This window comes from Paramormyrops kingsleyae, chromosome 7, assembly GCF_048594095.1.
Source record: "Paramormyrops kingsleyae isolate MSU_618 chromosome 7, PKINGS_0.4, whole genome shotgun sequence".
Taxonomy (NCBI): domain Eukaryota; kingdom Metazoa; phylum Chordata; class Actinopteri; order Osteoglossiformes; family Mormyridae; genus Paramormyrops; species Paramormyrops kingsleyae.
The window spans coordinates 851,908-876,856 of NC_132803.1; the positions used below are offsets into that span (position 1 = coordinate 851,908).

At 48.3% G+C, this 24,949-nt stretch overlaps 1 protein-coding gene across 3 annotated transcripts in view; it reads right to left on the reverse strand.

The window, feature by feature from the left end:
• Positions 1-24,949, reverse strand: part of LOC111859003 (transmembrane protein 132D-like) — a 62,013-nt gene that overhangs the window by 30,485 nt on the left and 6,579 nt on the right. Inside the window, exons 1-2 of one of the 3 annotated variants that reach the window (XM_023841283.2) lie at positions 12,983-15,291; positions 11,574-12,468 (exon numbers count right to left, since the gene is read on the reverse strand). In XM_023841283.2, the coding sequence (XP_023697051.1) occupies positions 11,574-12,415 (842 nt within the window). In that variant the 5' untranslated portion in view covers positions 12,416-12,468; positions 12,983-15,291. Of the gene's footprint in view, positions 1-11,573; positions 15,292-24,949 lie in introns of those variants that run through there. The other 2 variants (XM_072713893.1, XM_072713894.1) reach the window with 2 other exon arrangements.

Below are 24,949 nucleotides of genomic sequence, written 5' to 3' on the forward strand. Positions count from 1 at the left end.
CGGGGGGCATTCCAAATTAAATTTCTGACTTTCAAGTTCAAATGGAACACATCATAAGCAGGGATGCCCAGACCTCCCTCTCTTCAGCTGCCTCTGGGAGAATACCAAAGCGTTCCCAGGCCAGCCAAGAGAAATAATCTCTCCAGTGAGTCCAGGGTCTGCCCCAGAGTCTCATGCCCGAAACACCTCCCAGGGAGCCATCCAGGAGGTGTCCTATGAAGATGCCCAAACCACCTCAGCTGGCTTGTTTTCATGTGGAGGATTTCTGCTGCATATATCCATGATCTCATTCGTTCAGTCACTATCCAAAGCTCATGACCATAGGTGAGGGTCTGAACGTAGATCGACTGGTAAATCGAGAGCTTTGCCTTCTGGCTCAGCTCTCTCTTTGTCATAACAGAATGGTACAGCATCCACATTACTGCCGATGCCGCACAGATCTGTCTGTTGATCTCCTGCTCTCTTCTTCCCTCACTCTTGAACAAGACCCAGAGATATTTCTGGTTGAGAACCACAGCCTCAGACCTGGAAGTGCTGATTCTCCTGCCAGCCACCACACACTCAGCTGCAAAGCGCCTCAAACATGCTGCAGGTCACAGCCTGATTAAGCTCACAGGACCTTTATTCTGTGCATAAAGGTTATAAACAGAATCAGTGACAAAGGGTAGCCCTGCCGGAGTCCACCAGCCACCAGGAACATGTCTTACTTATTGCTAGCAATACAAACCAAACTCTTACTCTAGTTATAGAAGAACCTAATGGTTATACAGGGAGAGGCTACTGGGGGCGTAATATACAGTATCTCTATGGTACCTCTATGGTATGCAAGATGGCACTGCAAGCTTGATAAACAGTATCTCTATGGTACCTCTATGGTATGCAAGATGGCACTGCAAGCTTGATATACAGTATCTCTATGGTACCTCTATGGTATGCAAGATGGCACTGCAAGCTTGATATACAGTATCTCTATGGTACCTCTATGGTATGCAAGATGGCACTGCAAGCTTGATATACAGTATCTCCATGGTACCTCTATGGTATGCAAGATGGCACTGCAAGCTTGATATACAGTATCTCTATGGTACCTCTATGGTATGCAAGATGGCACTGCAAGCTTGATATACAGTATCTCTATGGAATGTGCAATGGTATTTTTAATGTTTTTAGTTTTATGATACGTAACTTAGTACCAGTAAGACAGTAACAACTCAATAACACAATTAATCATTAAAAATGAAACTGTCAGTGATTCTGCATTAAAATCCAAAAATGCAATAAAACTTGTATAATGAATGATGATTTTAATCTGGAAATGCTATTAAATGTTAGAACATTACACTGCAAGATCATTTAGCCAGAAATGAACGTGACTTCTCAGGCAGCTTGAGATTCAGTCTTGGCCAAATGCAGATCAAATTCAGCACATCATCACATGGCGTCATGAAGTGGAACAACAGAGGTCTGCCCTCACATGTCCAAACAGGTCACCTTGAGTGGTGAACCAGCCAGTGGGAACATATCAGCCACATGCTAGCTGAGGGAGCTCCCTGTCTCTGCCCAGAGACACGTGGAAGAAGAGTTCTGTGAAGGATGATGTGCTGATCACCTGGCCAATCACAAGTGCTGCTGAATGTCTGTCATGAGAAGCCCCATCCACTTCATGTAAATTCATTCATTCATCTTCTAAGCCCATCATCTGATCAGGGTCACGGGGGATCTGGAGCTTTTCCCAGGAGTGGGATGCGGACGGCAGCCAATCGCAAGCACACAGACACACTGTACAGGCAATCTTGAGACTGCAGGTAACCGAACTGCCTGTCTCTGGACAGAAACAATTAGAATTTAGTGATTAATTGTCATTGTTGACACACCACAGCACATAGTGCACAACAACAAAATGTGTTCTCTGCATTTAACCCATATGTGACATCGTAACATAGCAGGGGGCAGCTAATTCAGCGCCCGGGGAGCAGTGCTTGGGGGTGGTACCTTGCTCAGGGTACCTCAGTGGTGCCTTGCTGGTCGGGGATTGGAACCTGCAAACTTTCAGTTCCAAGGGCACATCCCTAACCATTAGGCCACTGCCCTTTTTTTATTACTATTTTTTGTTTAGAAACAAGCCTCCAGCGCTGAGGTTTGAGGTGACAGTGTCCCCCCCCCCCCCATCTCCCGCACCTCCCATGTTTTTCCTCACATGCTTGTGGCAGCCCCCCCACCCAGCTCAGCAGTTCAGCCATCGCCTTGGGACTCACGTTCCCTGCCTTATCCGGACTCACGCTCGGTGTTAGCTGAGGATTTGGGTCTTAATCTCTGGGGAGTCTTCATGCCCGCAGGCTGAGATTCGGGCCTTAGGCTGCAGTATGTAGGAGGCACTGGGGCCACAGAAGATCCTGACAAACGACGAAAACACATCACCGTGCGACTGAGAGCCAGACACCACTGCAGGAGTGCAGTGGTCAGCCTCAACGGGTCAAACCCGCTCCGAGTGACCCTATCGAAGCTTCCCCCCTCTCTTTGGGTCGGTTAAAGCCCATTTAATCAGGGAGGGGGGTGTTTTAAGTAAAAATCCCAGCACAGTTTCTCTCCTGGGCTGATGATGGCGTTGCATTGGCATGTGGGGTAGGACTAACAGATTCACACGTGTGAAAGCGAAGCTGCAGGGGGTGAACTATTACCCAGCAGACCGAAACCTGCACCTTAATGGCTGGGAGGGGCGTGGCTGGGTGGGGCGCAGCTGGGGGGGCGTGGCTGGGGGGGGGTGCAGCTGGGGGGGCGCGGCTGGGGGGGGCGCGGCTGGGGGGGCGCGGCTGGGGGGGGCGCGGCTGGGGGGGCGCGGCTGGGTAACATTAGGCTGGTGCTTTCTTTTTCAGCACTTTCCGGGGTTACATTAGCAACCTAATCAAATGGAAATTTCTAATGTTTGGCCTGCGAGCAAATTATTATGGGCCTATTGGTCAGCGAACAGGGCTGCTCTGATTGGCCTAATTATGTGGATGAATAGGTGAATGATTACACCGTCTTCATGCATATAGAGATCTCTATAACCTGGGCTTTTTGGTTTGGAGAGAGAAAGGATAAATTGTGCTTAATTAAAACTGCAGGTAGCTATGCGAAGTGGCACTGCATGAACGTTTCACAGTGCGTATACTCTCAGAATAAAAGGGTAGCGGTTTGTATCTTTGCCTGTCACTGGGGCTGTACCTTACAATTCTGTACCTTTTAAGGTACCAAAATGGACTCTGAGGAACATCCGCAAGGTACAAACAACATTAATGTACCATTAATGGTACACAAATGTTCCTCAGAGTCCATTTTTGTTCCTTAAAAGGTACAATTACCTACATCTATAGGGTACAGTTGGCAGACCCTTGAGGGCACAGCCCCAGTGACAAAAAAAGGTACAAAATGAGGCTGTTTTTCTGAAAGCAAAGCAGATCCAGGGACTGAGGGGGGGGCAGACTGCATTGCTTGTGAGGAGAGAAGGCACAGCGTCACTCTCATACATTCTACCATGGCAGTAATTCTGGTTTTAAGGCCAAAATTATGGACACAAATGTTTTTAAGACCAAAGGATATGCATCATATTTATGGTTTCAGCAATTTATCATCAGATGCAAGTTAATGCCACACAGTGAAAGTGAATCTTTGACTGAAATACACACTTCTAACACAGTCTCTGATCAGAAACATGACAGTATTTCGAAACAATGTCAAACTTGTCTTTGAAATAGATTAAAATGCCCCAAGACATCTCATCAATAACGGAAGAATGACGGAAGCGGGTCTTCATATTTGTAACTTTCAGTTTCCAGTTAACGTTCCTTGGCTTTAGAGCAGCTGAAGATCTTTAACTTGATTTGCTGCGGGATATTTAAATTAAATAATCACACTGTTTCATTTACATCCCCATCTAAGTATAATCAGCATAATCATCTAAACATCTGCGCCGTGTAGGGGTCCTAGAAAGGACTCCAGGGTTTGCTCAGAAGCCATCTGGAGCGTCAACACAACTGTTATGTAGGTGTCTACATACTACATACTACACACACACACACACACACTTGTACTGAAATTTTTACGGGGACCGTCCATTCATTTCTATGGGCAAAATCCTCATCCCAAAAATGACAATCTTAACCCCTACCCAGCCCTAACCTTAACCATAACTAACCAAACAAAATACATGACTTTTGCAGTCATAGATTTTTATAAAACTAAATTTCCCCTTGTGTGGAGCAAAAAATGGTCCTCACAACATCAAAATAACAGGATTTTATCAAATTGTGGGAACATTTGGTAATGTATACCTGGACCACAAAAACACTATTACATACACTACTACACTACTACACTACTACACGCTGATACACAGGGGTGAAAGCATATCATATTGGACCTCCAGGCCAGACCAATCATATAATTAGGCAGACCGAATGTAACCTGACATTTCCTCATGTCTGCGAGTTTAGTTTCATGTTCATGCAGACCGAATATAACGTGACATTACTTCATGTCTGTGAGTTTAGTTTCATCTTTAGGCAGACAGAATGTAACCTGATGTTTGTGAGTTTATTTTCAATGTTAGCAAAGCAGCCAGTCGCTGAATGAGGCAGCCAATCCTGAGTGACTGATCAAGGCTCTTGGATCTGCCTTTTCAGCTCTGCATAAGAGAATGTGATCTGGGGGCCTGAGAGACACACAGCTTCGTTTAAGGCTGCAGACACGCTGCACAGTGCTAAATCAATCCCCAGTATTTCAGAATATTAAAAGTAAAAAGGCAAAACTTACTGAATTTTGTAATCACAAAGTTGAAGCCTAATCTTCAAATCTCATCCCAAAAGATGAATACAGATGTCCCTGGGATTAGAGAGATGCAGCAGTGAATTGGAACCCGCCTCCCCCCCCCCCCAAACCCTGATGGTTGTTTAGCTGCGGCGTGAAGGGGGGTTGCCCTAAGTGCAGATTACCATGTGGCTGATATATTGATGTACAGTTTTAAAACACATTTCATGCGTGTGTCATATACACTATATGGACAAAAGAATTGGGACACCTGGCCATTACACTTACAGGAACTTTTATGACGTCCCATTCTAAACCCATGGGCATCAGTATGGAGTTGGTCCCCCATTTGCAGCTACAACAGCTGCCACTCTTCTGGGAAAAATTTCCACAAGATTTTGGACTGTGTCTGTGGGAATTTTTGCTCATTCATGCAGAAGAGCAATTGAGGGTTCAGGTATTGATGTTGGATATGAAAGCCTGGCTCACAATCTCCATTCTAGTTCATCCTAAAGGTGTTCAATGGGGTTGACGTCAAGGCTCTGTGTGGGCCAGTCAAGTTCTTCCACACCAAGCATGTCTTGCTTTGTGCACTGGGTTACAGTCGTGCTCAAACAGAAAACAGCCTTCCCCAGACTGTACCCACAAAGTTGGAAGCATAGAATTGTCCAAAATTGGTACGCTGAAGCATTAAGAGTTCCCTTCACTGGAATTAAGGGGCCTCGCCCAACCCCTGAGAAAGAACCCCATACCATTATCCCTCCTCCACCAAACTTTACAGTTGGCACAATGCAGTCAGGCAGGTAATGTTCTCCTGGCATCTGCCAAACACAGACTCATCCATCAGACTGCCATCAGAGAAGTGTGATTTGTCTCTCCTCAGAACTCATTTTCACTGCTCCAGAGTCCAGTGGCAGCGTGCTGTACACCACTGCATCTGACACTGTGCTTGCTGATGTGAGGCTTGCATGCAGATGCTCGGCCATGGAAGCCCATTCTATGAAGCTCCTAGCGAATGGTTTTGTACTGGGGTTAATGCCAGAGGAAGTTACTGGGTTAACAGAGCGCTGGTGACTATTTGCCTCAGCACTGCAGGACCCTCTGCTACTTCACACGGTCTTGCACTTTGGGGCTCAGTTTCTGTTCTTCCTAAACGTTTCCACTTTATAATAAAACCACTTACAGTTGACCGTGGAATATCTAGAAGGGAAGAAATTTCACAAACTGACTAATTGCAAATTGTACCATTCTATGACAGTACCATTCCTGAATTCACTGAGCCTGTCAGAACGACCCACTCTTTACAAATGTTTGAAAACCTGACTGCATGGCTGGGTCATTGATTTTATACACCTGTGGCAATGGGTCTGAATGAAACACATGAATTCAATAATTAAAAGGTGTGTCCCAATTCTTTTGTCCATATAGTGTATCAAGGGTCACGTGTCATCAGTCAGCACCCTCCTGGCTCCGCAGACCTACTAAGCCCCCCAACACTAAGCCCCCCAACACTAAGCCACCCAACACTAAGCCCCCCAACAGGCACAACTGAATTTGAACCTGCAGCAAAATGGCATTTCTGTGCAAAGAGCATCAGTTACAATCTCAGCTTAATCATCACTCGTATCATTTATTTATTTCTCCTGAGGCAAAAAATTGCCATGAAAATCTGCACCATGAATGAACAGAACCAGGCATGTGGGGGGCTGCCTCGGGTGTAACCCTATCCCCCGCCGTCACGAGTCTGTCCACAGCCACCCCCCCCCAGCTGCACCCCCACTCAGGCACGTCAACCTTATTATAGGAGAAATAAGTCGATAAATAAATGATTTGTGGAGGAGAGGAGGAGACTATGGGCAGGAGCAAGTGGCAGTGGCAAGGTGTGGCGTCTCCATGGCAACCAGGAAATGGAGCAGATGAAAGCAGAGGGTGCGTCTGTGTGGGCAAATAGGGAAATTCAGGATGCCAACCCCCCCACATGCCCAGGCGGGCTGATAGCACTCCGTTATGAAAACCTAATGACCCCCCGTCCCCCTCCCATAACCCATGCTTCCATTATGCTATTTCATCAGCTGGGGGCTGCCTGGCCAGGTCTCAGCGCCCCAATCTGGTCTATAGCGGCGAGGGTCTGCTGGTTCACAGCTCACAGACACAAAGACACACAGACACAAAGACACAGACACACACACAAACACACACAGACACAGGTCACACACAAACACAAAGACACACACACACAGGTTACACAGACACACTCTCTGTCACACACACACAGACACACTCACACACAGACACAAAGACACACACAGACCCAAAGACACACTCTCACACACACACAGACACACAAACACGCACACATGCACATGCAAACTCACACATAGGTACACACAGACATACACACAAACACACACACACACACAGGTCACACAAAGGCACACTCTCTCACACTCACACACACACACACAAACACACACACACAGACAGGTCACACACAGACACAAACACAAAGACACACACACAGGTCACACAAAGGCACACTCTCTCACACTCACACACACACACAGACACACAAACACACACACATGCACATGCAAACTCACACATAGGTACACACAGACATACACACAAACACACATGCACAGACAGGTCACACACAGACACACACACAAACACACACACACAGGTCACACAAAGGCACACTCTCTCACACACACACACACACAAACACACACACATGCACAGACAGGTCACACACAGACACACACACAAACACACACACAGGTCACACAAAGGCACACTCTCTCACACTCTCTCACACACACACACACAAACACACACACATGCACAGACAGGTCACACACAGACACACACACAAACACACACACAGGTCACACAAAGGCACACTCTCTCACACTCTCTCACACACACACACAAACACACACACATGCACATGCAAACTCACACATAAGTACACATAGACACAGACACAGAGACACACACAAACACATCGGCTCCTGACTGTGGCTTATTATGCCCTGTGATGGACTGGCATTCCATCCAGGGTGTCCCCTGTCCTGTGTCCTGTGATGGACTGGCATCCCATCCAGGGTGTGCCCTGCCCTGTGCTGCCTGGGTCAAATTCCAGGTTCCAGACTCACTGTGACTCGGTACTGAATTAGAGGTTAGAAGAAGCACAGATGAATCGATAAGGTGACAATATCAGTATGTTCTCCTTACTCTCCAATGGAAACTTGTACAAGCGTTACAGTTACATTTCAGTCAGTATCGATTTACACTTAAGTACCAAGTTACCATGCAATTACAGTTTTTTCCAATCATTTTCACACTTGTCTCAATACCATGTCCACTTTTTCAAAACACTTAACACAGTGGGCTGTACCAATACACAACTGAGCACACCACTTAACCTTTGGTGCAAAATGCCCTACAACCACCAAAACATTTCACAATTCACCCAAAAGTGACTCATGCTGCCATAACCATGACAAATGCTGTCAGCCAACAACACTACTGGGGCACTCAATGTTCATTGGGCTAAAAAACACTAACAACTTTCAGCATTGCAAATTACATATATAAAGTGTGGCTGTATCCTCCAGTTTGGCACAAATTACTGTCATGTTGCATTGTAAAAATAAAATAAACAAGAACTACTTTTGCATGTGAAAATTGTAATACCAACCAATTCTGAAATGCTGCAATATATTTCATTAGAAATCATGTAAGTGTTGCTGTTTCTTTTTTGCAGTATGTAAATATTTCATTCCTAGCAGAAAATGCCAATCCAATGATGGCCCCTTATGGCAAATTGGCACTAACCAAACAAATTCCTAGATAGGTTCTTAGCTGAAATTTCAGACTGGTGTGTGTTTTCATTCAGATTTCCAGCTTCAACCATTGTAAAATGCTTGGGGTGATCTAGGGCAGGGGTCTCCAACTCCCGTCCTGGAGAGCTACTGTCCAGTAGGTTTTTCTATCCTACCTGGCTTCTGATGAGTCACACCTATACTCAAGTAAATACCAGGAACACGTGTGGCTCATCAGAAGCCAGGTAGGATAGAAAACCTACTGGACAGTAGCTCTCCAGGACCGGACTTGGAGATCTCTGATCTAGAGGGATGGTGGTGGTCTAGTAGTTAAGGATCTGGCTGGGCTCCCATTAGGAACCCCAGAAGATTGTGAGTTCACTCCCAGGAGGTGCCATCATTGTGCCCCTGAGCAAGGCCCTTGACCCCAACTTGCTCAATGGGACTGTCTCTGTAGATATAGTACTTCACTGTAAGTCGCTTTGGATAAAAGTGCCTGCTAAATAAATACATGTAAATGTTGTACTGTAATATATGTATTGCCATACCCACTGTTTTTGCACAGATTACATTGTGTTGCCTTGCAAAAAGGAAAGGGACACTCCATGGCCTCATTCGTATAGATGATGTAGATGGTAACGAAGCAGCAAACAAAAACAAAATTAGGAAATTTCTGCTAAAAGCACAATTATTTGTGTTAGTGCAAGTGCATAGTGTCCTTTGTCTGTCAAAATGCAGCATGTTTCAATTGACAGTGCTCTAAATTTCATTAGGTTTTGACCTGAAAGTTAACTGTTTTGAACAGATTATCTAAACGTCTGAAAAATCGGCTGTAGTTGTACAAAGTTTTGCTGGTGGCGAACACTGACTGAGAGAAGTATTCATGAAATTTGGGGGAAGTGGTGATTGAATGCATATTGTGTCAAAGCAATGCAAACGTATACATAGTTTAGCTCGCATGGTCCAATGGTATGGTGCATGTGTTAAGTGTTTTGAAAAAGTGGACATGGTATTGAGACACGCGTTAAAATGATTGGAAAAAACTGTAATAAGTCCGCTGTCGCCGCTACCATGTGAAGACTTAGCTAAGTGCACTGCATTCTTCCTGCCATGTAGTGCCTGGATGAACCACAGCGAAATAATGTAGAAAATACGACATGGGGTCAAAATTCACAGCATATTCTGATTGTCTTTTTCACCCAGCAATCTTTAGGACTGCCCATGTTTGCCAGCGTAAACAAGCACAGCGCAGATCCGTCGGCAGGTCCGACGTAGCACTCCAGCAGGTTTATGTCGCATTATGCATTATGCTTTCAGAATTGCATCATAACTCGTGTAAATGATTTTAATATAAGAAAGTTTGATTGTGTTGATTGCAATGTGGACGTGGGTCATTATACAGTGAGAATCAGCACTTTCTGAGTCCCAAAGCCCCACAAAGTGGGTGCCGAACCTCTCCAAGGTCTCGAAGCGCCAGCCGTAAAGGACACTGAATTACAGAGATCGTTTGCTGTTCGTTACAGGGAATGACTAGTGACATTTGGCTGGTGTTAATTAATTACATGGCTCATTTGGTTTTTATTGGGATTATTCCTATAGTCTTTACTTGCTTTTATTTACAATGGCTTTCCTGAAATGGCCTTTTTACGTTTTGCCTGTAGAGAGTGAAACACAGAGGGAGAGAGAGACCCCAAGCTTTTAATGAGAATCACATTAAAATGTGTCAAAATTAGACTAATCCAGAAACAGGCAACTCCAACCCACACAGAAACATACACTATATAAGCCACACAGACCCAGCGCTCAGATGAAAACACACACCTGACACTCAGATAAAACACACACCTGAAACTCAGACGAAAACACACCCGGTACTAAGACAAAAACACACACCTGACAGACGAAAACACACCCGGTACTAAGACAAAAACACACACCTGACAGACTAAAACATACACCTGACAATCAGACGAAAACACACCCGGTACTAAGACAAAAACACACACCTGACACTCAGACGAAAACACACCCCCGGTAGTTAGACGAAAACACACACCTGACACTCAGACGAAAATACACCCCCGGTAGTCAGACGAAAACACACACGTGACACTCAGACAAAAACACACACCCGACACTCAGACAAAAACACACACCCGACACTCAGATGAAAACACACACCTGACTTAAATATATACAAACAAACAGAGCCACAAACACACCCCTGACTTAAATATATACAAACAAACAGAGCCACAAACACACCCCTGACTTAAATATATACAAACAAACAGAGCCACAAACACACACCTGACTTAAATATATACAAACAAACAGAGCCACAAACACACCCCTGACTTAAATATATACAAACAAACAGAGCCACAAACACACACAGCCGGAATCCCACAGGCTCACACATGGTCAATCCAACATAAAACACACATCTACATGTCCCCAACACACATAGTCCACTCGTACACATGTCCTACCCAATATACAGTCTGTCTGACACACACAGTCTGCCCCAGTACACACAAGCATACACAGTCTATTCCACACAAATATTCACCTATATACAAACTGATTCTCTACAGATGAAATGTCACTGACCATAAACTTTCATTAAAAACTGAGACAAACAGAATGTGAAAAGGAGAATAGATCACTGAGGTGGGGCTACAGTTCAGTGGGTGGTGGGGGGGTCCCCAAGATCAGTGGGGGGTGTCCCCAGGATCACCCCAGTCCCCCCCACCATGCCCCCATGGCTGTTTCTTCACTTTCTGCAGATCACAGTAAAGCCTCCTGTGATGAGAGCTGCAGATCACAGTAAAGTCTCCTGTGATGAGAGCTGCAGATCACAGTAAAGCCTCCTGTGATGAGAGCTGCAAATCACAGTAAAGCCTCCTGTGATGAGAGCTGCAGATCACAGTAAAGCCTCCTGTGATGAAAGCTGCTCACCTCAGCGTGAACATCTCTACCAGGGAGGAGCTGGAGGTGCCTACAAAGGCACTGATGGTCCCCTTCCGGCGGACAGGCTGGGGCGGCATCTGCACCATGAAGTTGTCATCCATGCGGACATCGCTGTGGGGGAGGGTGGCAGTACTCTGGAACAGCCTCACGCTACCGATCCTCAGCAGTGGCGCCGAGCCATGAGCCGCCCGCTCTCCACCCGCCCCCCCTCGCTGGGCATCGTCCTCCCGCCCGCAATCCTCGCTCTCTGCGGGACAGACCACGTAGTACAACTCTACAGGGGTGCCTTCAGTCTGGGCGGCCCTCTGCCGCCCAGGGACCACACTTGGTGGGTCAAACCAGCTGGCCAGTGGCTCCAGTTCAGCCACACAGAGAGCCAGCGCCCCCCGCAGGCGGCAAGAGGCCCGGACCTCCTGAGTCTCGTGGAAGGCGAAGACTGTGACACAGGGCAGCTGGTCTGCTGTGGTGTAGTCATCCCAGTCCCGACCCGTCACGTGGAACAGCGTCTGCACCTTGGGTCGGCTTGCCACAACCCAGTCGCGCACCAGAACCGCCTTCACCTTCCAGTTAAAGGGGAAGGTGGTGGCAGCAGAGGAGGAGAAGGGGCTGGGAGGGATCCCCGGGGCCTGCAAGAGCTCCGGAGGCACAGCCTGCTCCACCAACAGCGGCCCATAGGTGGCGCTGACTGAGGGGGGCCGCCTGGCCCGGTACACAAAGAAGGGCTCGGTCCGCACACGCAGGCTGGAGTTACGCATGATGTCCTGGTTGGCTTCCCTGAGGAAGAAAGCGGCCTCAGCATTCAGGAGTTGAAAGTTCACAGGTAGGTACATGGGCGTGGAGGCGAGCCTGGCCAGACCGTCAGGAAGCAGCCGGCCCTCCACTGCTGCAAGAGGACAGAGACAGAAGTGAGTTCCCACAACCCCACATGGATGTGTGCACTAAGCCTAACCCTAATAAAGTACTAACCCTAACCCTGACAGAGCACTAAACCTAACCCTAACCCTTGCAGAGCACTAAGCCTAACCCTAACCCTAATAGAGTACTAACTCAAACCCTCGCAGAGCACTAAGCCTAACCCTAATAGAGTACTAACCCTAACCCTGACAGAGCACTAAACCTAACCCTAACCCTCGCAGAGCACTAAGCCTAACCCTAATAGAGTACTAACCCTAACCCTGACAGAGCACTAAGCCTAACCCTAACCCTAATAGAGTACTAACCCTAAGCCTGACAGAGCACTAGACCTAACCATAACCCTCGCAGAGCACTAAGCCTGAGGATAATACTATGAGTAACTCTGCTCTGAACCAAGCTGCATCCTTGCTGGACTTGCTTCTCTCAAAACAATATGGCTTCCAGCAAGTAAAACAACTGCCTGTTGAAAGTCACTGATTGACCTATGGGGGGCGCTCTTTATGGGAGTCCCTAGTCACAAGGGAAGCCCCACTCTTCCCGGGTCAGGACTGTAGGCTGCACAGGTCTGAGGGCCGGTCGGCTTCACGTCAAGCCAGCCGTGCCCCTCGTCACACGTGGGAGTCACATGTCCATCACTCTGAGATGAAGGCTGGACCACAGCAGGAAGGAGAACTGCAGCAAGTGCAGAGAGACACCCTCTGCTCCCACTGCGATCTACTCTCTTTATTATTTCATCGTTTACTTGGCTTTGGTTTATTTAGTCTCTTTTCTGAGCAGCGTCTGATTGAAGTGTGCATGTTGGGGCATAAGTATTTTCTCGATACGGACTGTGAAATCCCAGGATGAGCCTGCAGAGAGAAATAGAGAAATTTAAGATGACTCTTCCTTCAGATTGCACTATTTCCGAGATGAAAGAGGTGAACATTCCCACATGCAGAGATGATTGGCTGCTGTGTGTGTGTGTGTGTGTGTGTGTGTGTGTGTGTATGTGTGTGTGTGTTTGTGTGTGTATGTGTGTGTGTGTGTGTGTGTGAGTGTGTGTGTGTGTTTGTGTGTGTGTGTGTATGTGTGTGTGTGTGTGTGTGTGTATGTGTGTGTATGTTTGTGTGTGTGTGTGTGTGTGTGTGTGTGTTTGTGTGTGTGTGTGTGTATGTGTGCCATCCTGCCCAGGAACCTCCACACTTGCCAGCTCAGGCCAACTCATCGTGATCACAGTACACCAACGTCTGACCCTTTCACAAACTTCATGACAGGCCTGACTGAACTTCTATGGAATCAGATTTGTGCCAATATTATCAAGCAAAACTTTTTTGACATCAAGCAAAAACAAGGCTTTGAGAAGAAAAAAATCTAACTGCTAACACTAAGCAAAAGAAATGTCATCTCAAAAGTAAAATTTATAACTTGCAAACACGATTGGTCTTTTGATAATGTTTTCCTGCCCACTTTCTCGCTTGCACTCCCTGACTTTTTGTTTAGAATTCTGACACAAACTTCTCGCATGGGCGGGTTTCTTCAGGGACGCGTCCCCATTGGCTAATAGGTTTTTGACTGACAGGTCAGTGCCACGGACATTTTTAATTAACAGTGTTCACTACCCCCTGACTAAGTTTTACTGGATCCGACAAGAAGATTAACAAAGTGTAAGTATTGATGTTGTTTGTACTGCACTATACATTTTATTGTGCTAAATTAGAAGTAAAGTTATGCTTTATGCATAAGAACAAGTGTTTGGTGTCAACCAGTAGCAGTGGGTAAATGCTGTGCGACGGCACTTGCCTGTGAAACAGCGACAAACCATCCATCAGCAGGGGGACGGGGGGCGAGGGGGGCACTGTCTGAAAAGAAGCCCAGCATCTACTCGGAGAGGAACCTCAAGGAGAGTACGAAGCATTAAAGGATAATCAAAGCAGGGTTAAGGAGCCTCCGCAGGCGGAATAATCAGCAAGCAAGCGAGGGAACGAGGGAGGGAGAGAGGGAGGAAGAGACCTCGGCTGGAAATTAGCCAGCACTCCAGGTGAAGAAGCCCCACGGCTGTAATGGATCATCTCTGCAGGCACCTCAGCTTGAGATGTGTGATCACCTTCATCACCCGGCAATCATCAAAGAGCAGCGGTCATTTGCAAACAGCTGAGTGCTTAGGTCACAGGGCCGGCAAAGGACCACAGCTTTAACCATCGCGCCCAGCCGTCTGACTTCATTAAATGCCAATTTTTCCCTGTGCCAGTCACATGCAGAGCACCTGTATGACCCCACTTTTTGTGGGGGGAGGCAAGGACCGTGAAGAAAAACAGTGTGCCCAGTGGTATAAACAGAATGTACCCAGTGGTATATACAGAGTTTCTCCAGTGGTATATACAACGTGTATCCAGTGTATGAACAGAAAGCAAGGAATCCACAGAGGAAGAAGAACAGAGGTCATGGGGGAACCAAGAGGCACTTAAAAGCACCCCAGCCGTTCTCACCGCAGCCAAAACAGCAGCCGGACACTCACCGACACCCAAATCCTGTAACCGCTCTCACCGCAGCCAAAACAGCAGCCGGACACTCACCGACACCCAAATCCTGTAACCGCTCTCACCGCAGCCAAAACAGCAGCCGGACACTCACCGACACCCAAATCCTGTAACCGCTCTCACCGCAGCCAAAACAGCAGCTGGACACTCACCGATACCCAAATCCTGTAACCCCTCTCACCGCAGCCAAAACAGCAGCCGGACACTCACCGACACCCAAATCCTGTAACCGCTCACACCGCAGCCAAAACAGCAGCCGGACACTCACGGACACCCAAATCCTGTAACCGCTCACACCGCAGTCAAAACAGCAGCCGGACACTCACGGACACCCAAATCCTGTAACCGCTCACACCGCAGTCAAAACAGCAGCCGGACACTCACCGACACCCAAATCCTGTAACCGCTCACACCGCAGCCAAAACAGCAGCCGGACACTCACCGACACCCAAATCCTGTAACCGCTCTCACCGCAGCCAAAACAGCAGCCGGACACTCACAGACACCCAAATCCTGTAACCGCTCTCACCGCAGCCAAAACAGCAGCCGGACACTCACCGACACCCAAATCCTGTAACCCCTCTCACCGCAGCCAAAACAGCAGCCGGACACTCACCGACACCCAAATCCTGTAACCCCTCTCACCGCAGCCAAAACAGCAGCCGGACACTCACCGACACCCAAATCCTGTAACCCCTCTCACCGCAGCCAAAACAGCAGCCGGACACTCACCGACACCCAAATCCTGTAACCGCTCTCACCGCAGCCAAAACAGCAGCCGGACACTCACGGACACCCAAATCCTGTAACCCCTCTCACCGTGGCCAAAACTGCAGTGGGACACTCACTGACACCCAAATCCTGTAATCCCTCTCACCGCGGCCAAAACAGCAGCCGGACACTCACTGACACCCAAATCCTGTAACCCCTCTCACCGCGGCCAAAACTACAGCGGGACACTCACTGACACCCTAATCCTGTAACCGCTCTCACCGCAGCCAAAACTGCAGCGGGACACTCACCGACACCCAAATCCTGTAACCCCTCTCACCGCAGCCAAAACAGCAGCCGGACACTCACCGACACCCAAATCCTGTAACCGCTCTCACCGCAGCCAAAACAGCAGCCGGACACTCACCGACACCCAAATCCTGTAACCGCTCTCACCGCAGCCAAAACAGCAGCCGGACACTCACCGACACCCAAATCCTGTAACCCCTCTCACCGCAGCCAAAACAGCAGCCGGACACTCACCGACACCCAAATCCTGTAACCGCTCTCACCGCAGCCAAAACAGCAGCCGGACACTCACCGACACCCAAATCCTGTAACCCCTCTCACCGCAGCCAAAACAGCAGCCGGACACTCACCGACACCCAAATCCTGTAACCGCTCACACCGCAGCCAAAACAGCAGCCGTTGAATATGCCTGTAGGTCAAATGCAGAATATCTATACCCTATAATCTATTCCCCATTCCTTGGCTTTCTTTTATCATTTATTAATTTACAAAAACATCACAATCTGTTTTTTGAGAGAACAGCTCTGACACTGTCCACGTTGACACCACAATGTCATTCTTTAAATGCATATTCTGGTCCCCGATCCACGTTCTAAATCCAGCTTTAAATCCTGCTTCAAAAGCTGTCAGAGCGAGAATTCACTCCATTTCTCACTTTCTCAGACTAGATCCCATTAAGGTTTGGCGAATACACGCAGAGGTCTCTGCTGCTCTCTTGATGAACACTAGTGTTGTAGTTCTCGAGACCGGTCTTGGTCTCGAGACCGGTCTCGAGACCAATTTTTTGTGGTCTCGGTCTTGTCTTGGTCTCGACTCTATTTGGTCTCGGTCTTGTCTTGGTCTCGACTCTATTTGGTCTCGGTCTTGTCTTGGTCTCGGACATAGTGGTCTCGATGGGATGGGGAAAAAAAGAGAAAACTGCACATCCTCACAGAACAGTATCATTATTTATTACGCGCCTCAATTCAAATGCAACCAGTCAGATGCATCAATTTCAAAAACGTTACATTTTATACATTTTCTCCACGGACACTGCCAGTGCTTCACAGTCCACAAACATCATACACATCGTATCATACATCGGCAAAAAAATGTCCGAAAATGTCCGCGAAGTCTATAGCATAGTTATAATTCAAATAAATTAGGTATTTTACATTGATTAGAAAGCATGGTCTTGGAGGTGCAAGTCAATCTGGAGGCTCATTCTCTTCAATTCAAAGCAAAGGATCATTACATAGCTGTATTCATAGCTTACCCGAGGCCTCTGTCCCTGGTATAAGAGACTTAATATGAACATCTTTCTGGTACATCCCATCTCTTTCCCTTTACGAGGTCTGATAAAATGGTTATAGGAGAGGATTGCTGAGAATATTATTTTCCATCAGGTCTCGTAACTATGACAAATCTGGGAGATTTTAAATGAGAGACATATGGACATACGGACAATATAATTGAAAAGATAACATGAATTTGATTTAACGAGTAATGACACTTTACAGCAATGCCTTTTTTCTCTACAGTTGATCTGGGTAATGTGATGTCGATTCTAGCCCTAGTCTGTTTTCGGTCTTGGTCTTGGTCTCGCCTTAGTGTGTCTTGGTCTTGGTCTTGGACTTGGTCTTGGTCTTGGTACCCTCAAGTCTCGGCAGTGTCTTGGTCTTGATACCCTCCGGTCTCGGCAATGTCTTGGTCTCGGTTTAGGCGGTCTTGACTACAACACTAATGAACACTAAGGGAGAGCTTCTCCATGCTGCTCCAGACAATGCCAATAATGTAAATATGTGGCTGAAATGTTCTCTAGGGGAGCCCACAAATGCTTTCGTCCTATTAGAGTGCCCAGCTAATTGCGAACCAGCTGCCACACTTTAAAAGAGCAGAATTGTTTCTTGATAAATTCCCTACATGTCTGCACACCGGCACAGCTGCAGAGAGCCAAAAACATGAATTGCGAAGCCTCCGTAAAGCAGAGGTGCCACTGAGACCAGCATGGCTAATTGGACGGTTTGGCACCAGTGGGGGATTCAAGGCGATCATTCGGATTTAATCAGCTTCACTTGGCACTGCTTAGAGCGCTCATAGATTTGCTTGTCAGCGGAATCTTCTGGCAGTGGTCGGGTTGGGGGAAGGACGTTTGATGTGACAGCTTCAGATCTGGGTTTGGGCACGTGATCATGCTGCTACTTCCGAAAGAGACACTGAACTCAGCTCCACCTTTAGTCAAACAAACAGGGTAAGAAAGAGAAACAGGGTCGCCAACTCTCATGCTTCCGGCATTATACACACACTTTCAGATTCACACTCACGCAAGAAATCTTCCATTATAAACCTAAAATTAGCTACATCAAAAGCGTTGTGGTAGTTTGCAAACCCTACAGACTATTTGCAAGGTAATAAAACTGTTAAGATCATATAAATATGCGTGCTTGTGCATGCAGACTTGTCTTGAATTGAAAATCTCATGCCAGTCAGCTGACCAAAGTTGGCCACCCTGGGGATCTGCTATGAGGTTTCACATAAATGCCTCCCATAGTGGATCGAACCTACTGCCTAACAATGTTCACGTAGCAAACGTGGGCCTGGAACTTTGCAGAAGCTGAGGCCTTACAAAGCACCTCCAGAGGTGTCCTGCTCACCTGGATGACAACACCAGGAAGATTCCCCCAAATTCTGCTCATATCAGCTTGGCACATCTGCCTATTTGACAAATCACTAAATGACATCATCGTGTTTTTACGCTGAACTAGGGCTGGGCGATATCACATCGACATTATATCGCATGTGTGCAATAATCACCAGGGCTTCATTTGGCTGGATGTCACCTTTTCGGTACTACATGGACATTTATTTACGCCCACAATCTGGTAAGCGGATTAGTAGTGTGCCTAAAATATTAATGAGATGCATTTTGTGACACCCAAAAGTTAGTAATCTATATACAGTTGCGTATCTCTATGTTTATTAAATTCAGTTAGAGGAGCACACCACATAGTACTGTTCAGGTATACTATGGTTTGGTATACTTCAGGGCCATAGGTACTGTAGCGGAGCACACCACATAACAATGTTTTCGTGCACTACGGCTTGGTATATGGTTGGTGCGATAATGCTGTTCTGGTATACTATGGCTTGGTATACTTCAGTGCGATATGCACTATAGTAGAACCCACCACATAATGCTGTTCTGGTATACTATGGGTTGGTGTAATTCAGTGCGATATGCACTATAGTAGAGCCCACCACATAATGCTGTTCTGGTATACTATGGCTTGGTATACTTCAGTGCGATATGCACTATAGTAGAGCCCACCACATAATGCTGTTCTGGTATACTATGGCTTGGTATACTTCAATGCGATATGCACTATAGTAGAGCCCACCACATAATGCTGTTCTGGTATACTATGGCTTGGTGTAAGTGGTGGTGAAGAAAAGAGCAGCTCAGCAACCACGACATCTTTTAAAAAGAGGAGATCTTGTGAATAAACAATGTAAAAAGACGTCGCCGATGTGGCAGTACTTTTTGCAGTTTATGAAACATATGGATATGCCGGATTTATGCTGATTACTAACTTTTGGGCGTCATAAAATGCCTCATTAATATTTCAGCCGCACTACTAATCTGCTTAACAAGCTGTGGGCATAAATAAACATCCATATAGTAACAAAAAGCTGGTGTCTGGCCAAATGTTTCACCCATCATCTGAAGAACCTAGTGATTATTGCGCATATAATATCAATATAAATTTGCCCAGCCCTGAACTGAACACAATCATGTTCACCAAGTTCCATGTATACGGTCTTGTTGTTGACCAAAAAAAGCAATCCTGATTTGATTTCACTTCATATTATCCCTGTTGTCTTGATCATGACCTTTATCTCACATATTGAAGATAGAATACTCCTGTCAGGTGCAGGGACATCTGAGGATGATGAGGGACATCTGAGGAAAGGTGCTGGAGGACGCCAGAGAGCTGCAGAACTCTGTTTGTTTTGTTCTCTCCTATGTAGCTGATGTGATTCTCATAATCGAGGCATCACTCCGTTCGTTTGTTGTGCACAGATAGCAGGTGGGTTAGGCATCTGTGGCTGTGATTGGAAGGTTGTTGGTTTGAATCCCTTGCTTCGCATAGCAGACACATCTCTTTAGGGCCCTTGTCCAGGGGTCTTAACCAAAAGTGCTCAGACCCCAAACTTCTCTCTCACCGGGGAGTCTCAAAGGAGAGAAGGAAGGGTAGGTGAGAACTAATCATTCCTGTATAAGTGGTAAATAAAGCTTCATTTAAGGAAAAATACAGTAAGGGGTGGTAAAGGGGCCACAGACCTTCCGCAACATGTGGCAGAAAAGGGACCATTCTGCTCTAAAGCCATCAATGTGAACAGAAGAGAAGCTGCCGGAAAAAAAAAGCCTTTTGCTGGAGCTATAATCAAACACGCATCGGCTCTCCCACTCTGAAGGCCGACACACACGGTAACAAAAGCAGTTCCCTAACATAATCTACCGCCTGGCTGCAGTCTGTCGCTCTCCGATGGGGCGTGAAGGAACGCCGATGGCAGCCACAGCAGAGCTGACTTACCACGTTGCCCCCCCCCCCCCCACCCCGGATCAGCTGTGCACCAGTAATTAAGATCAAACATTCGGACCATGAAAACATGAAGCTTCCAGTGCTGCAGGAAAGGTCTATGCCCCTGTGCTCCAACACGCCACTCGCTCCTCTTTGTTCAATTACACGGACGAACAGGCAGTAACCAGGAAACCCGGGTCATTTGCATGATTGAACGGTAATTACAGAGCAGGGGGACACGCTTCTGTTTTGTTTCAAAATTGTTTCTGTCTCTGGTTAATTGATAACACAACACAATTCCGGTCCAGAAAGAAAATTTACATGAAAAAACATTTAATAATTAAAATATTTAAAACAAACAAGATGAACAAACGCGGGGCCAAGCTACCATCTGTGCAGCACCACTCTGGGTTAGAGAGTCTAACCCAGAGCAACACAGAAACGCATGCAGGAATACAGCTGGCTTATAAATGGCTGACAATTCCCAGAGTCCAGTCATCGAAAGGCAACGTGCTGCTTATTTCAGTGTGACATCACACACATGCACACACTTGCTCTCACACACCCAGCGAATATAGGGGTCGTGGGTGACCCCCCCACAGGAAGACCCTGCAATAACCCCCTTATTCAGTCTCCACTTCTACACTCTCATCAGCACAGATACAGCCCCAGAACCAAACAGCACCCACCTGCCGTGACCCGCATGCCTCAACCCGCCTTCCTGGGTCGGAGCTCACGGACTAACTGCCGCCCTGTGGCACGTTCACTTGCCTGAGCACCTCAGCCATCCAGCTCCATGTCATGGAGAATCCCGTATGCCACAAGGAGGTGCCCAAACTTCCCTGTGAAGTGGCTAATCTGCTGGATTAAAGGCACTGCGGACTGGCAGATTCGCTCATTATTACAGACGTGTGTGTTCAGAGCTGTGCTGCTAACAGTCATTTTTTCTGACAGCAAACTTTGCTATCAAAGGCTGAAATTTCTCTCTCATTAAGTAATGCAGCAGCCCTCTATGTCCACAGGGGGCACTGTCAGTAACATTCAAGCCATTTTTTTGGACGGCTCCCCTTCCGCTAAAGAGACTGGCCGCCCGGCAACACCATGGGCTGAGACTGACACCACAATTAGAACAGAAGCTTCTGGACCAGAACGCGCCCGGCGAGGTCCGCCCAGTGGACGGCAAGCACGGCTGCGCAGAAAGGAGGGCTTTGTTATTCTCAGAGTGGTCTTTAAATGACACCTCGTCAAGCCACTCGCTGAATTAAGTAATGGAGTCCTAATTAATTGTCCTCTGGCGTCGGGGGACAGAGTGCCCCAAATGTCCTCCCAGGGGCCAAACTCTGCAGCATCCTCGCCCCCCCCCCCCAGCCCCCACCCCCCCAGCATTCCAGTCACTGGCTGAAATGCTCCTCTGATGGAGAATAGCAGCTGCAGGACGGGGCCGATTAATGCAGTGGCTGCAGCCCGAGGTCCAAGCAAACTTCAGGATCTGGCAAAATGTACAATAACAATTAAACTAAAAACAAATATGCCTCCATATTTGCAAATCTGAGCTCCCCGCACCAGATTGGCAAATTTCACCGACAGCAGCTACCCACAATCAAGAAATGTACTGCTATGTCAGCCAGGGGCCCCAAAAAAATGTACTGCTATGTCAGCCAGGGGCCCCCAAAGAAATGTACTGCTATGTCAGCCAGGGGCCCCAAAAAAATGTACTGCTATGTCAGCCAGGGGCCCCCAAAGAAATGTACTGCTATGTCAGCCAGGGGCCCCAAAAAAATGTACTGCTATGTCAGCCAGGGGCCCCCAAAGAAATGTACTGCTATGTCAGCCAGGGGACCCCAAAGAAATTGTACTGCTATGTCAGCCAGGGGCCCCCAAATAAATTGTACTGCTATGTCAGCCAGGGGCCCCAAAAAAATTTACTGCTATGTCAGCCAGGGGCCCCCAAAGAAATTGTACTTCTATATCAGCCAGGGGCCCCCAAAGAAATTGTACTTCTATGTCAGCCAGGGGCCCCCAAAGAAATTGTACTTCTATGTCAGCCAGGGGCCCCCAAAGAAATTGTGCGGTGAAACACAAACGGTCAAGGGCCTCTGTGAGCAGCAGCAAGGAGCCATAAATATGAGCCTGAAGAAATAAAACAAATGGCTTCCCTGCTTCAGCATCCAACCAGAAACACACAGCCCGCAGCTGAAGGCCGGTGATGTGTACAGGTTAGTCACATGACTGGGTCACAGCAGCGAGGGTCTGCTGGATCGCTAGGGTGGCCCCAGTGTCTTTCAGCAGACTAAAGCAATGCACAAGTGAGGAAAATAGCACAATGCAAGCATACGGCTGTCAGGCAGTTGACTAGGCATAAGTGAACTTAGACTGAGCTTCCAACAAACACATACAGCTCATTTGGCAGCTATTAATCTGCGCTTAATATGAGCTGAGTCACATAAATCGCTGGGTTATGGAGATTACAAACACACAGGAACACTAAAGGCTCCCCATCAATCGGCTTAGAGGGGGAGGGAGGGAGGCTGCAAACCCGGTTTAGAGGGGGAGGGGGCCTGCAGACCTGGCTTAGACGGGGGGGGCCTGCAGACCTGGCTTAGAGAGGGAGGGAGGCTGCAAACCCGGTTTAGAGGGGGAGGGGACCTGCAGACCTGGCTTAGAGGGGGAGGGGGCCTGCAGACCTGGTTTAAAGGGGGAGGGGGCCTGCAGACCCGGTTTAGAGGGGGAGGGGGCCTGCAGACCTGGCTTAGAGGGGGAGGGGGCATGCAGACCTGGCTTAGAGGGGGATGGGGCCTGCAGACCTGGCTTAGAGGGGGAGGGGGCCTGCAGACCTGGTTTAAAGGGGGAGGGGGCCTGCAGACCTGGTTTAAAGGGGGAGGGGGCCTGCAGACCCGGTTTAGAGGGGGAGGGGGCCTGCAGACCTGGCTTAGAGGGGGAGGGGGCCTGCAGACCCGGTTTAGAGGGGGAGGGGGCCTGCAGACCTGGCTTAGAGGGGGAGGGGGCATGCAGACCTGGCTTAGAGGGGGATGGGGCCTGCAGACCTGGCTTAGAGGGGGAGGGGGCCTGCAGACCTGGTTTAAAGGGGGAGGGGGCCTGCAGACCCGGTTTAGAGGGGGAGGGGGCCTGCAGACCTGGCTTAGAGGGGGAGGGGGCCTGCAGACCTGGCTTAGACGGGGGGGGCCTGCAGACCTGGCTTAGAGAGGGAGGGAGGCTGCAAACCCGGTTTAGAGGGGGAGGGGACCTGCAGACCTGGCTTAGAGGGGGAGGGGGCCTGCAGACCTGGTTTAAAGGGGGAGGGGGCCTGCAGACCCGGTTTAGAGGGGGAGGGGGCCTGCAGACCTGGCTTAGAGGGGGAGGGGGCCTGCAGACCTGGCTTAGACGGGGGGGGCCTGCAGACCTGGCTTAGAGAGGGAGGGAGGCTGCAAACCCGGTTTAGAGGGGGAGGGGACCTGCAGACCTGGCTTAGAGGGGGAGGGGGCCTGCAGACCTGGTTTAAAGGGGGAGGGGGCCTGCAGACCCGGTTTAGAGGGGGAGGGGGCCTGCAGACCTGGCTTAGAGGGGGAGGGGGCCTGCAGACCTGGCTTAGAGGGGGAGGGGGCCTGCAGACCTGGCTTAGAGGGGGAGGGGGCATGCAGACCTGGCTTAGAGTGGGATGGGGCCTGCAGACCTGGCTTAGAGAAGGAACCAGGCTCGAACCAGCAGCCCTAGGCCTGGCCTACCCTCCCTGAGCTCTCTGACCACCCAGCCATAGCTGCATGTGTGGATTTGATTTAATTCTCGCACCTCAGGGCTAATTAATGACAACGGATTATTCAGATCGATCCCAATCTGTTAGCACTGGATGTTCCGGGTAAAGAGGGGATATGTCTGTGGTGCTGACTGTAAGGCACTTAAAGGCGCCCAGACCGAAATGAATGGATGACATCAACAGCACTGACTCACACACATTTTCTCCCACTTTTCTGTCAACACTCAGTAAGATTACAGGCTTCCGGGAGCCTCATCCGCAGGCCGGCAGTGAGTCGCGTGACAGACGCTGCAGCAATTAAAAACGCGTGAGAGGAAAGCTTCCTTTCCGGTTCCCAAACGAGAAAATGACACCGGAATGATGTGGGGAATGAGAGGGTGGGAAACCGTGTGCCCGTTGGCCCAAGCAGAGCTATGCGATGGCGGCAGATTGCAGGTAAGTGTAGATTTCAGATGGTGAGTGACGACGAAGCCTCCACGTATGCCGGAACTGTCATCACTGTGAGCGAACTCGCAAAAGGACGGTCTGCTTACGAAGCAGTGGCTGAATCATTATTATTGGCATGAGTTTAAGTAGATTACAGTTACAGTCAGGGAGGTT